The sequence below is a fragment of the Cervus elaphus genome, chromosome 25 (genome assembly GCF_910594005.1).
Source record: "Cervus elaphus chromosome 25, mCerEla1.1, whole genome shotgun sequence".
Classification (NCBI taxonomy): Eukaryota; Metazoa; Chordata; class Mammalia; order Artiodactyla; family Cervidae; genus Cervus; species Cervus elaphus.
The window spans coordinates 37535776-37551063 of NC_057839.1; the positions used below are offsets into that span (position 1 = coordinate 37535776).

Here is a 15288-nt window from a genome sequence, read left to right on the forward strand (position 1 = left end):
GCCACAGTCAGCTCGCGGTCTTGTTTTTGCTGACGGCATAGAGCTTTTCCATCTTTGGCTGCAAAGAATACAGTCAGTATGATTTTGGTGTTGACCATCTGGTGATGTCCATGTGTAGAGTCTTCTCTTGTGTTGTTGGAAGAGGGTGTTTACTATAACCAGTGTGTTCTTTTCGCAAAACTGTTAGACTTTGCCCTGCTTCATTTTGTACTCCCAAGGCCAAACTTGCCTGTTACTCCAGGTATCTCTTGACTTCCTACTTTTGCATTCTAATCCCCTATGATGAAAAGGACATCTTTGTTTGGTGTTAGTTCTAGAAGGTCTCATAGGTGATCATAGAACTGTTCAACTTCAGCTTCTTTGGCATTAGTGGTTGGGGCATTGACTTGGACTTCTGTGATATAGAATGGTTTGCCTTGGAAATGAACAGAGATTATTTTGTCATTTTTGAGATTGCACCCAGTGGCTCAGTCTCCCACCGGTCTCCAAGGTCAAATTCCCTGGGAGTTCTCAGTCCCTTTGCAAGACGCCCAGGTTAGGAAATCTGTTGTGGGTCCTAGAACTTGCTTAACAGTGTGAGAATTTCTTTGATATAATTGTTGTGCTATTTGTGTATGTTATAGCACATCTCTGTTCAGATTAAAACAAATTTCTGTGCTTATAGCCACCTGTCTGTGGCTAATAACTACTAAACATAGACAGTGTGTGTATAGAACTTTCTGAATTAGGAGTGAATTAAACATGTTTCTTGTAATCTGTTGGATAGATTTCTTTTTCCCTTCTCTGTTCTCCATATATTTCTGTCTAGATCTCCATTTCTTATGGGTTAAGGTCATTTGCTCTCTTTCCCCTTTTCCCCCCTCCATTTCTTTGTTTCCTTTTGAATTTTTCCCATGGTTTTTCACGAAGTTGTTCCCTCCACTTGGTCTTTCTTTGATCTGTGTTCTTCCAGGCTCATCTCGTGTTTCTCTTTCCCTCTGCTTTCTCCTTCTACTCCTCTTTTTACCTCCTTCCCTGGTTCATTTCCTCTCTCTTCACCCTTCCGTACACCTTCCCCTCTCTCCTTCCCTCAGTGCTCCTTCCTTCTCTATTTTCTTCCTTCCTTTGCCCCATCGTATCACTGTATAGAATGACGTGTCTCTGTAATAAAATCCCTAGGCTTTTGAAGGCCCTAGGCTTTTGAGCTTCTTGTACTTTTATCTTTTGTTTTGCCATCTCCTTTGTGTACAGTTTTCACATTTCTCTCTGGCTCTGGTATCAGCTTGTAGCAGCCCTTTTATTTTCTGTTTTAAGTTATTTATGGATTTAACAATCAGATAAGCAAACTTACAAGAATTTTTCTGGAATATGAGAGCCTAACCATTGGGTCAGGGTGTGAGAGGCTTTTCCACTAGTAAAGTCCATAAACATGGGACTTGGTAAAATCAGCTTTGACTGCCTGGTGATAACAGTGAGAAAAGTGGGAGCTTCAGATCAAGTGAGTGAGGTCTTAATAGCTCATCTCTGACCCTAACTAGCAAGGCAATGTTGGACAGATTTCTTTACTCAGAGATAGTTTTGCTGCAGTTAGAGGCAAGGTCCCAATACAGTGCTTGGCACATAATATGTGCTCCATACCAGATAATGCTTTACAACTTAGGGTTTGTTTTTTGTTTTCTTTTTCATTTTTTTGTTATTTTCAGGAATTTTTGTTGACTATAAAAAGGTGAGTCTGTTTAATAGCTTGAGTTGGAGATTGGTAAGCTGTTACTGTAACAGAGTTTCTCAGCTTAAGCAATGTCAACTTATTGGGCCAGATAATTATTTGTTTGGGGAAGCTGTCTTGTTTATTGTAGTGTTAGCAGCACCTCTGGCCTCTACCCACTAGATGCCTGTAGGACACCTCCACCAGTTGTCACAAGCAAAAATGTCTCCAAGGATTGCTGAATGTTTCCTAGGGGACAGAATCATCTCAGTTAAGAGCCAGTACTTTAAATAAATGTCTGTAGGTTTTATTATAAAATTTCTCCAAATACTGAGCACAAAGTAAATGCTTATTGAATTTAAATCATAATAAAATGTATCTTTGAATTCCATTTTGTTCAAGCTAGGTTAAAAAATATTTACAGAGTTGGTGTTTTTTGGGTACAATCTGTAAGTTCATTAACTTACAGTGTAATATTTAGAAATTCTTAGAAGTCTCTAAGAATAGCTCTGCAGAATAAGAAAATAAGAAAAAGGGTTATGATTCCAGGAGACTAGTTAGACAGGAATTAGTTGGTCATCCTTCATTGTGTTCTTGTAATAGGTTATACGTGTCTACTGAATTTTATGTTTTTTTGTTATCATTACTATTTATTGTGTTGTGCTCTTATTTAAACTGAGTTTATTAAGCATAAGAAATATGTAGTATTTATTTTTTTACTCTTATATCCCTCTCTTCCCCAAATCTTGGCACATTGCAAGTGTTTAATTAAAGGTATTACATTGGAATGATTTTGCAGTTTGAATAAGAGTTTTCTGTTGTATTAACATTTGTTTTAAGTATAGCCCTGCCTGTTAGGATTAAGTTAATTTAGTAGATCAATGGGGCTGAAATGCTGTAGAGGGTGGGCTTTATCTCTAGAATTAAACCTCCTTTTAAGGTATGAAGAGAGGGTGCCAGTGATGTGATCCTAGGACCATGTGAATGTCACACACCCATGCTTGCCTTCTGACATCATTTCACTAAAGTATTGTGTATAACAGGCTGCTGATGAAAATAATCTTAGCATTCTATTTTTAAAACTGACAACATGCTGATAATCTAAAGACCTGTTTTTAAAGGTGAAAATATTTTAGCTCTTTTACATTTTAACTTTGCGTATATTTAATCTCATATATGAAAAGCTCCAGAGGAATCTTGTTCTGTTTAAAAAAGCTTCAAAATTATATAAATTAAATATAAAAATAATAGTGATATTAAACAATATACAGTAAAAAGTGAAACTCCTGTCGCACATCTCTTTCCCATCCACCTCCTCACCCCAACAAAAGGACTATTTCTCAGAAATTACCACTAGAGGGTATTCATTCTTATTCTTCTTTGGCATAATTATAAATGTGTATGTGTGTGTATTTTACTATGTTGTAAGAATTAAGCTAAACTAGAAGTGTCTGATATAATGCTCAGTTTATTTAACATTTATTATATGTGCTCATAAGGGTTTTTTTTAATGAGATCTCGAGATTTGTGGTTTGTGTTTTTTCCACTTCCCAGGATATCATGAGCCCTTTCTTTTTCTGTAAGTGTAGATCCACTGCTTTTTTGTAGCTGCATATGTGTGTTGATAGATGTGTGTGTGCATATCTATCCATCCATATATATGTTTATGCGTCCAAATATATATACATATGCATAATACATATACTGTAATTTAATCATTCCATCATTAGAAAATGCAAGTATTCCCTACTTCTTTTTCCATTTTAAATAATGCATTAGTAACACTCTTACATACTGTTTCATGCAGAATAGAATGTTAAAAGTGTGATTATTTAGCCAAGAGCATTTGTACTTTTTATTTTAAAACCTACTTATAAATTACCCTCTAAAAAGACTATGCTGTGGAATTCTAATTTGTGGCAAGATTTTTTAAAGTTTGGGTTACTCTCTCTGTTGTTTCTTTAGGAGAACTGTTCAGTTAACCCTCAAAGCCCTGTAAGTAAAATGGTCATAGCATTTAACTGTCCAGTTTTAGCTGATCATTATGTTTTTTAAAGTTAATAATTTTAATAAGCATCTCAGGGATTTTTATTACCTAGAAATGGTTAAGACTTCTGACTTTATCAAAATATAATATTGTTGATAGCCACCTTTGAGTATTTTATATTTGTCAGAGATACTTAGTTTGTAAGGAAGTTCTGTGAGTTAAGGATAACAAATGGATTGACTGATGCTGCACATGGATTTTATTAAGCAGAACATACCAGGGTTGTTGCTCAGTCGCTGAGTCTTGTCTGATTCTTTTGAGACCCCATGGATTACAGCACTACAGGCTCCCTGTCCTTCACTATACCAGTGACATGTTATCGAAACCTTCACCTCTTCATTCATTCATTTATTTTTTGTCTGTGCCATGTGGCATATGGAATCTTAGTTCCCTGACCAGGGATTGAACCAGTGCCCCCTGCAGTGAATGCTTGGAGTCTTAACCACTGGACCAGGGAAATCCCATACCCCATTTAGATATAAGATATCATGTAGCAATATTTTTGTTTATATTAAAAAGCTTAATAGTTACGCTCATGAAATAGTTGTGAATTTCGGATGGTATTGAATGCTTAAGTTGATGTATAAGTAACAAATTTAACAAACCTAATTCAACTGGGCTAAAAAGGAAGTTATTTGCTTTCATGACGAGCAAGACCAAAAGTAAAATCTTAATTTCAGGCGGAATGACCTAAGGATTGAAAATATGTTAATTGTATTCTCTCTCTCCATTTCTCACCTCTTTTCTTTTAGGTTAGTTTCATTCTCAAACACTTTCCATATGACTAAGATACATCATCTTTACAGCTTTCAATAATAAGAGGTTAGCCTTCTCTTACAACTTCTGCCTGAACTCTGATCCTATTTAGTGATATATATTTTTTTCTATTTAGTGATATTAAACTAGGTATTTTGTGACTGATAATCATAAAAACACATGGGGTGGGAAGCAACAGAATGCCAATGAAATGTGTGATGTCTAATAATTTAGCATTTTAAGTGACTATTAAGTTGCTACTTCTTGTATTTTGAAAGATTTTTCAATGATTTCTCAAACAGTAATTTTTTCTTACTATTAACAAACCTGTGTAATAGGGCAGGCATTGTTACATTTTAATATTTTACACAGGAGAAGGGAAGTTACCAATAATAGCTAAGATGGAATTGAAAAAATTTGTTACTTAATGATTGAAGGTTAATTAGTAATTCAGTCAGTAGTTGAGGCAGAATGAAATTCCTGTTATTTAAATTTACCAATTCAGTGTTGTTCTTGCTGTTTCTGCCCACCTCTTTGCTAGAGTTAAAAGTAAAAGGATTTGATTTGTAAGATTTGTTTATTTAAATTGGGAGGTGATTGGTAAGAGAGTAAATCACTATAAATTTTTTTTATTAAAATAAGTTATTCCTAATATTTTGAAACTTAACAATAGATGAACTCCTGGTGATTAAAAGTAAAAGTGTTATGTTTCTTTGATAGTCGAAAATTTAGAATCTTATCAGTGTCTTCTCTAATTTCTTACTCCTGATATATGTGCATTATTTACATATAGAAAGTTTAGTTTCCACTTGGGATAATTCTAATTCAAAAGGGATATTTTGATTAAGACTGATTACTAAAACCTCTTCTATATATCTGGAAACAATTGTTCAGTTGCTAAGTTGTGTCAAACTCTCTGTGATCCCATGGACAGTGTAGCCCAGGCTCCTCTGTCCTCTACTGTCTTCTGGAGTTAGCTCAAATTCATGACCATTGAGTGGTTGATGATGTCTAACCATCTCATCCTCTTCTTCCCCCTTTTCCTTATGCTTTCAGTCTTTCCAAGCCTCAGGGTCTTTTCTGTTGTGTCAGCTCTTCACATCAGGTGGCCAAAGTATTGGAGCTTCAGCTTCAGCATCAGTCCTTCCAATGAATATTCAGGGTTGATTTCCTTTAGGGTTGACTGGTTTGATCTCCTTGCTGTTCAGGGGACTCAGGAGTCTTCTCCAGTACAATTCCAAAGCATCAATTCTTCGATGCTTAGGCTTCTTTATGGTCCAGCTCTCATATCTGTACATAACTACTGGGAAAACCATAATTTTGACTATACAGACCTTTGGCAGCCAAGTGATATCTGTACTTTTTAATGTGCTGTTTAGGTTTGTCATAGCTTTCCTTCTAAGGAGCAAGCGTCTTTTAATTTCATGGCTGCAGTCACCTCCCACAGTGGTTTTGGAGCCCAATAAAATAATATCTGTGTGTATGACAAAAATCACTACAATATTGTAATTAGCCTCCAACTAAAAAAAAATAATAATAAATAAATAAAATAAAATCTGTGACTGTTTCCACTTTTTTTGTTTGCTATGAAGTGATGGGACTGGATACCATGATACTATTTTTTTTAGTGTTGCGTTTCAAGCCAGCTTTTCCATTCTCATCTTTTACCCTCATCAAGAGTCTCTTTAGTTCCTCTTCAAACAATATGAAAGCACAATTTAGCCACTGTTGAAAGGATAGCCTTAATATCTGTTACTATCCCTGGAGAATAGGCAGATGATTATGACAAATACATTTCACTGAAAACTGTTTTAAGTTACTTGTGATTTTCCATTTTCCAGCTGAGTGGACATTTTTCTCAGAAACATTTCTTTCAGTATAAATACATTTATATTAGGTAGCAGAAAATGAAACTCCTTTCTAAATAATTTCCAAATTTTGTGTTCTTTTAGGAAATCAAAATAATAACTTAGACAAAATTTTTTTTTCACCTTTCAAAACTGCTAATTCTAGCAAATGTTTAATGGTGAACAGTCATATATTTTGTGGTTTGAGAAGGGGGATAATTTTGAAATTATGTTTCACTGAGTCTATAGTTTTCGGCAAGGATATCTAGTAAGTGTGAAAAAGAAAATGCAGGAAAGGAGAACCAAGTACGTACTTCGGTGAGAAACTAAGTCTTGACCGGATAAGATTTTTTATACTTTATTTTTGAGTTTCAAAGCATTTCATTTTATTAACATGATGTAGCAGAAGAATAGAAACACTGCCTTTTTAGAAATGGAGTTGTTTTAAGAAGCTAACATTTTCCCCATTTTAGAAGCACAATATTTTATGTTTTAATAACAGATTCTGAGTTTCATTTTTCTGTTAAGTTTATGGATTAGAACATATCTAAAATCTAAGTGATAACACCATGATAAGATGTCCTTTTAATTTTCTCTTTTATTAATATATGATACCATACAGTGACAGTGATAGTAATCGAAAATATTTGTGAAATCTCAAATACTCCATATTTCTAGTAATGCAGTTTTAAGTATTTTTATCTTTAAGTCTTTAAATAATGCAGTCTTTTTATGTATTTGTTAATCCTTTGAAATGGGCAGTGTTTGTATGTGTTTTTTGCTAGCTGTTCTAGAAAAATATAATAAATTCACTAATTCATTTTATGTGTTTATAGCCAAGAGTATGGTTCTCCAGATTCTTGATTCATACCATTTTTGAGGCTGGGGAAATGATAATGTTCAGGTATTCTGTTTTTAAATCCACTGCCTCCCCCATGTAAATTTTTGTTTTTTTGTGTGTATGTGTTTGTTTTTGCTTTTTGTATGAAAATAATGTTAATACAAAAGTAGAGTCACATTTCAACAGGCTCTGGACTCAGACTGGTTTGGTTTCATTTCTGGCTTTACTGTTTAATCATAGCTTCGTGGTGTTTGGAAGTCTTAGTACCATGTCTAGTCTCGTTGTCTTTATTACTAAAATATTACTTCCTTTCTAGGATTGACATGATTAATAGTTGATAAATGCTACTTCTGTTATTATTTATGAATACTATATATATAATCCTTCTTAAATTATGTAAGTAATAGATAATCATTGTAAACATTTATAAAATACAGAAAAGCACAGAAAGAAAAAATAAATCACCTGTGATTGTACTTTGTTTTTTGGTGATAAAATGGTGATGTGTAGACTTCTTAAAAAAAAGTATATACCTTTTTTTTTTTTTTAAGAAATGTATATTTTAAATAATATTTTCCCTAACTCATTGATACATTATGCAGGTTGTTCTTTGTGTTTCCAGTCTTCTCAGATGGTTCTAGTGATAAAGAACGCACCTGTTAATGCAGGAGATGTAAGAGATGTGGGTTTGATCCCTGGGTTGGGAAGATGCCCTGGAGGAGGGCATGGCAGCCCACTCCGGTATTCTTGCTTGGAAAATCCCATGGACAGAGGAGCCTGGTGGGATGCAGTCCATGGGGCCACAAAGAGTCGGACACGACTGAAGTGACTTAGCATGTTTTGTGTTTCAGTATTCTGTAATATTAATACTGCTACAAAGGTTTCTCCTTTATGAACATTTATTTCTAGTTCCTTATTGTTGTAAATCATGTCATGAGGATCTTGTGCTTGAACCTACTTTCAGTTCAGTCAGTTCAGTCACGTCTGACTCTTGAGACCCCATGGACTGCAGCACACCAAGCATCCCTGTCCATCACCAACTCCTGGATTTTGCTCCAACTCATGTCCCATCGAGTTGGTGATGCCATCCAGCATTCTCGTCCTCTATCATCCCCTTCTCCTCCTGCCTTCAGTCCTTCCCAGCATCACGGTCTTTTCCAATGACTCAGTTCTTTGCATCAGGTGGCCAAAGTATTGGAATTTTCAGCTTCAGCATCAGTCCTTCCAAGGAATATTAAGGACTGATTTCCTTTAGGATTGACTGGTTTATCTCCTTGCAGTCCAGGGGACTCTGAAGAGTCTTCTCCAACACCACAGTTCAAAAGCATCAATTCTTTGGCGCTCAGCTTTCTTTATAGTCCAACTCTCACATCCATACATGACTACTGGAAAAACCATAGCTTTGACGAGACTGACCTTTGTTGGTAAAATTATGTCTCTGCTTTTTAATATGCTGTCAAGATTTGTCATAGCTTTTCTTCCCAGGAGCAAGTGTCTTTTAATTTCATGGTGTCAGTTACCGTCTGCAGTGATTTTGGAGCCCAAGAAAATAAAGTTTGTCACTGTTTCCATTGTTTCTGTGTCTGTTTGCCATGAAGTGATGGGACCGGATGCCATGATCTTTTTCTTTTTTGAACGTTGAGTTTTGAGCCAGCTCTTTCCCTCTCCTCTTTCACTTTGATCAAAAGGCTTTTTAGTTCCTCTTTGCTTTCTGCCATAAGGATGATGTTATCTGCATATCTGAGGTTATTGATATTTCTCCAGGCAATCTTGATTCCAGCTTGTGCTTCATCCCACCTGGCATTTCGCATGTTGTTCTCTGCATATAAGTTCAATAAGCAGGTTGATAATATACAGCCTTGACGTACTCCTTTCCCGATTTGGAACCAGTCCATTGTTCCTTGTCCAGTTCTAACTTGCTTCTTGACCTTCACACAGATTTCTCAGGAGGCAGGTAAGGGGTCTGGTATTCTCATCTCTTGAAGAGTTTTCCACAGTTTGTTGGAAAGTCAAAGGCTTTGGCGTCGTCAATAAAGCAGAAATGAATGTTTTTCTGGAACTCTCTTGCTCTTTCTGTGATCCAACGGATGTTGGCAATTTGATCGCTGGTTCCTCTGCCTTTTCTAAATCCAGCTTGAACATCTGAAAGAACCTACTTTACTTTTTAAATTATTTTATTAGTAGAAATGATCAAAAGTAAGTCCTGATTTTGTTGCATTTTTCCAGCTTATTTTTCCATATGTGTTTAGTTTATAATTCCATCAGCAATGTGTTTTTTTATTTAGTATAATCATGTTGAAAGACAATTTCTTGCCTGTTTGTTAAACTTTATTTAAATAGCATTTTCCAGTGTATTTGATTCAGATTTTGAAATAGGATATATGTTTATTTATCTTCAGTAAATTGTTTTGTGCATTTTCTTTGCCTCTTATTAATCTTTTTGCAATTTGTTTAGACTTTCACATGCTAAGCACCTGCCTGTATTACTTTACTGTGAGGGTGGGGTGTTACGAGTTGAATTGTGCTGCACGTCCCCCCTCCAACCTCCTCACCAATTTGTTTGTTGAAGTTCTAACTCCCAGTACCTCAGAATGTGTCTCCATTTAGAGCTTGGTCCATTAAAGAGGTAATTAAGGTGAAATGAAATCCTATGGGTGGTCCCTAATCCAGTGTGATTGGTGAACGGATAAGATAAAAACACAGCATACACAGAGGAAAGATCATGTGCCGACACAGAGAGATGATAGCCATCTACCAGCCAAGGAGTGAGGCCCTAAGAGCAAAAAACTCTGTCAAGACACTTTGATATTGAACTTTTAGCCTCCAGAATCATGAGAAAGTAAATTTATTTGTATAAACCACCCAATTTGCTTATTTGTTACAGCAGCCCTAGCAAACTAATACAGGGCCTAAACCTTTTTGCCTGTCATGTTTTTATAAATATTTTTGAATAATATATTATTTACTAGTAATATTGACTTCCCAGGTGGCACTAGTGGTAAAGAACCCACCTGTCAATGCAGGAGACATAAGAGACTTGGGTTTGATCCCCGGGTCGGGAAGATTCCCTGGAGGAGGAAATGGCAACCCACTTGAGTATTCTTGCCTTGAAAATCCCATGGACAGAGGTACCTGCCAGGCTATAGGCCATGGTCGCAAAGAGTCGGACACAACTGAAGTGACTTAGGACATAGCAGAATATATTATTTAACTTTTAATTTTAGTATGCCATTGCTTTTTTAGAGGTATGGAAATGTCCTCTCTTGTCCCAAAGCTTAGGAAATCTTACATTCTTATTTTAAATCTATATGGCTGTGTAAAAAGTCTTATCCTTCTCAGTATTAAAGTACTTAAAATATGATACAGCAGAACACGATAAAAACAATAAATTTTTCATATTCTTTGACCCTTTAAAGCTTTGTTTATCATATTTCAGACTTTTTAAGAATTTTATAGGAATACCGGTATAATCATTTTGGATAGAGCCCTGTGAAGGAAAGCTTTTTTAGCTTGTTTTGCCTATTTACCTATTTATATAGCATTTTCCTACCACATAAAGTGATCATTTTTGTAGTCTCTCCCTGCTGTGAAAATGTTACAGTATCTAAGGTTCCTGTATTCCTAAACATAAAGGTCCATCTAGTCAAGGATATGGTTTTTCCAGTAGTCATATATGGATGTGAGAGTTGGACTATAAAGAAAGCTGAGTGCCGAAGCATTGATGCTTTTGAACTGTGGTGTTGGAGAAGACTCTTGATAGTCCCTTAGGCTGCAAGGAGATCCAACCAGTCAATCCTAAAGGAAATCAGTCCTTAATATTCCTTGGAAGGACTGATGCTGAAGCTGAAACTCCAATACTTTGGCCACCTGATGTTAAGAACCAACTCATTTGAAAAGACCCTGATGCTGGGAAAGATTGAGGGTGGGAGGAGAAGGGGACGACAGAGGATGAGATGGTTGGATGGCATCACCATGGACATGAGTTTGGGTAAACTCCGGGAATTGATGATGGACAGGGAGGCCTGGCGTGCTGCAGTTCATGGGTTCTCAAAGAGTTGGACATGACTGAGCGACTGAACTGAACTGAACTGAACCGATCCCCTGTTTGTTGTCACTTCAGTGGTGTCAAATTCTGTGACCCTATGGACTTTAGCTTGCCAGGCTCCTCTGTCCATGGGATTCTCCAGACAAGAATACTGGAGTGGGTTGCCATTTCCTCCTCCAGGGGATCTTTCCCACCTAGGGATCAAACCCCCGTCTTTTATGCCTCCTGCATTGGCAGGCAGGTTTTTTACCACTAGCGCCACATGGGTACACCTCTAAAACCACAGCACTATCTACAAAAGTAGGCACTCTTAGGACAATCTTGGCTGCAGAAGCAGACACACACCCAGGCACTCTAGCTCTAACACATGGCTCCAAGGCCACATCTCCTGGGGAGAGGACATGCATCCTGACCAAGCAGGCCAAAGTTCAAGGTTTCCTGGCCTAGAGCCAGTAGACCTGGGTTCCCAGAACTGCCTCCCCAAAGCCATGGTCCCTTTGAATGTCTCACCTGGCACATCCACCTTATGCCTCCCTCTGTAGACACAGGTGCCAGCTCTCCAGGATGTCTTGATGCAGACAGCCACCAGGCGTGATGAGAAGGGAAGCCCCCAGCCACTGGGCAGTGGGAGGCGGTGTGGAACAGAAGTGGGTGGGCCCTGGATCTCCGGATTCGGTCTTGGGGCCACATGGCTGCCACCCACACTCAGAAAGCCAGGATCACCTCGCAGCAGCCCTGTGGACACACAGTCTATTCTCTGCTCCTCACCACGCTCCCCTCTTTCCGGCCCAGGCCCTGTTCTATTTGCACATCTCTTTTTGTTTTTGTTTGGTTTTTTTTTTGTCTCTGAAGAGGAAATTGGACAGGAAATTTTACAAGGATCCTACCAGTAGGATAGTGAATTTATATCATTAGGTTTTGTTTGCTACAGTATTGTGCTTTTCACAAAGGCAGTTGTGCTGGTCACTTTGGTTTTTTCTGTTTGGTTAAATAAGATGTTTGTAACTTCGTGTGTGTGTGTGTGTTAGTCGCTCAGTTGTGTCTGACTCTTTGTGACCCTATGGACTGTAGCATGTCAGGTGCCTCTGTCAATGGAGTTCTCCAGCCAAGAATGCTGGAGTGAGTTGCCATTCCCTTCTGGCAGATCTTCCCTACTGAGGGGTCAAACCCAGGTCTCCTGAATTACAGGCAGATTCTTTACCATCTGAGCCACCAGGGAAGTCCTTGTAACTTCATACTTAGGAAGATTAACAGTAGCACTTGAAGACCCTTCTGATACTTCATGTTACTTAAATGATTGATTTTCTTTTTAATTCTTTTCGGTTAGGTCCAGTAAATAACTTGAGAAACTTTATGGGACTTCCCAGGTGGCGCTAATGGTAAAGAATCTGCTTGCCAAGGCAGGAGACATAAGAGACACGGGTTCCATCCCCCGTTAGGGAAGATCCCTGGGAGAAGAAAATGGCAACCTACTCCAGTATTCTTGCCTGGAAAATCCCATGGACAGAGGAGCCTGGCATCCTACAATCCATAGGGTTGCAAAAAGTTGGACATGATTGAAGTGACTTAGCATGTATGCATATAGCTTTTAGATAAATTTTCAAAACAGACTGGGTCAAAAACAAGGAGAGCCTGTGTGAAGGCATCAGGCAGTTACTCAGACTATAAGTGGTGTAGGAACCAAGACTTCAGAGAAGAATCTTGTGGAAATGAGCTAACTTCTCCAACAATATTTACCTGGGAAGTACTGACTAATGTGGAATGTGGACAGGAATCTAAAAATTCATACTTTCATCCCAGGAGTACTATTGCTGAAAGATGGAAAAAACAGCACAGAGCTTTTGATGGATACCTATGGAAATCAAGTAAAGGAGATTCTTTCCTCAGTACATATGTTGAATCCTGGGATGGGAAACTTAAAATCCTAAGTAGAAAACCTTTGAAAATCAAGGTGGAGCTCCTCATGTTTTTATAAAGCAAAAATGAGATGTGTCATTCTCTTGAGATTGGTCTCATGAACAGCAAACTTTTAGTTGAAACCTGGGGGAAGGAGGGGATGAAAGGGAAAACCAGAGGATGACTCAGTCTTACCAGGGCAGCAGCCTAATCTGAACTTGCTGTTGTCCATTGGCCTCATGAAGAGAGAGAAGGGTGAACCCCTTGTGGAGAAAGATGTCATCAGGAATCTCTGCAAGTTTTTATGTACAAAGATTATAGAATCCACCAAGATAGGACTGCATGACCAGAACAAAAGGAAAAACAAATAATAAAAACAGACTCAGAGATTATCTACGTCATTCATATCCATTTAGATGATATTTAAAGTGTGGTTAATATATCAAGAACATAGAGGAAACTGGAGAAAATAGGTGAAAAATGATTTTTTATTATGATATTGGATGTGTACAAAGCAAATGGAAACACATTATGTCAAGTTAAAAACTCACTGGATAGGTATAATAGAAGATTAGACATATCAGAAGACAAGATAATAGAAAATACCCAGCTAAAGGACAGAAATGAAAGATAAAGGAGAAAACAGAAAACGAGGGCTTAGAGATTTGTGCTATACCAAAAAGATTTTCAAACATTTGGGTTATCAGAAAAAGGGGAGAGAGAATTGGCCAAAAGTAACTTTGAAGATATGCAGAGTTTTTTAAAACTGATAAAATATATCAACCTAGAGATTCAGAAATTTATGTTTTCCCTAAGCAGGGATACAGATAAAACCACACTTGAACAGTTAGAATGCGAAAATCAAAAGATAGAGAACAAAAAAAAAGAATATGACCTTCTTAGGAGCCAGTAATAAGACTGATATCAGACTTCTCAACAAACAATGGAAGCCATCTTGAAATTGTTCTGAATTCATTACCAGCAACCTTGACTATAAAACAAATGAAGACACCAGTAAAACAGATCAACAACAATGAACTGAAGGTTCATTATGGAGAAGAGAGAAGACCCCATAAAGGTATCACTGGAGTGAAGAATAATGGAAATGCTGTGAATTTGAGAGTAAATATAAATTGGTAATTGAACTAACTGAAAACAGAAGTAACTTTATAGGGTTTAAAAGATAGGTAGAAAAAACAAAAACAAAGGGAAAGGTGAGAGGAATAAATGGAAATGAAGTGTTTAAAGAGTCTTTTTATTGAGGACATGGTAAACTAGTAACTTCTGTTAGACTATAGTAATTTAAAAAAAATGCATGTTGTAATCTCAGTGGTAACCACTGAAAGAATAGTTTTAAAAACAGTAGAAGTATGCCGGGGGCGGGGGGACGGAGAATAATAGAAAATAATTGTTTAGTTTTCAAACAAAGTCACGAAATCTAGAAATGTCAAGTCAGAAAAACAATTAGATGATAGATATAAATATTCATATTTTGGCAGTTGAATCATACATATATTTTTAAAAATTTTATTAAAGACAAAGATCTTGTTTTCCTGTATGAAAAAGTAATGTGTGTAAGTAGGCAAAAACATAATGCATTTTTGTATACTTATTTTATTTTTCTGACAGCTGCTTTGTGATATTGGCCACAGTGAAGAAAAACTGGGTTTTAACTATGAGGATATCATAATTTGGTAAGTATAGTTCAGTTCCCTTTTCATACCTTCTGAATTTTAGTAATTTCAGTTTTAGTAATTTTAAACTAAAAATAGGTTACTGTAGCACCTTGTATTGATTTTATAGAAAGAGTTGTGTGAATGTTAGAAAAATACAGGATCTCCAGCATTTTTAACATTTTGAACTGTTATCCTATTGTTCTTATTGGTATTTTATAATTTTCAAATACAAATAATCAAAACTCATGTTGAAAAGTACCTGGACTTCTACAGTCTTAACTTCTAAATTAAACACGAGTAAAAGTTCTCATGTTATTCCCAAGAGCAAGAAGAACCTGTATGATTATCTCTACATCTCACCTAAGACAACATGTGCTTATGGCAAACCTGATTTGCTCAAGCCTACCAAGAAAGGCAGTGTTACAGTTTCATAGCCATCTTTTTGGTATGCTTAGGAATTAAAATTGGTATAAATAGTCTCTTCCTACTGTCATTA

The 15288-nt window shown here is 36.8% G+C and overlaps 1 protein-coding gene across 3 annotated transcripts in view; it reads left to right on the forward strand.

Moving 5' to 3' along the window:
• RICTOR (RPTOR independent companion of MTOR complex 2) overlaps nucleotides 1–15288 on the forward strand; it is a 126800-nt gene that overhangs the window by 40154 nt on the left and 71358 nt on the right. For all 3 annotated transcript variants that reach the window (XM_043887183.1, XM_043887185.1, XM_043887186.1), the window contains one exon: nucleotides 14746–14810. In XM_043887183.1, coding sequence (XP_043743118.1) covers nucleotides 14746–14810 — 65 coding nt within the window. The remainder of the gene's footprint in view (nucleotides 1–14745; nucleotides 14811–15288) is intronic.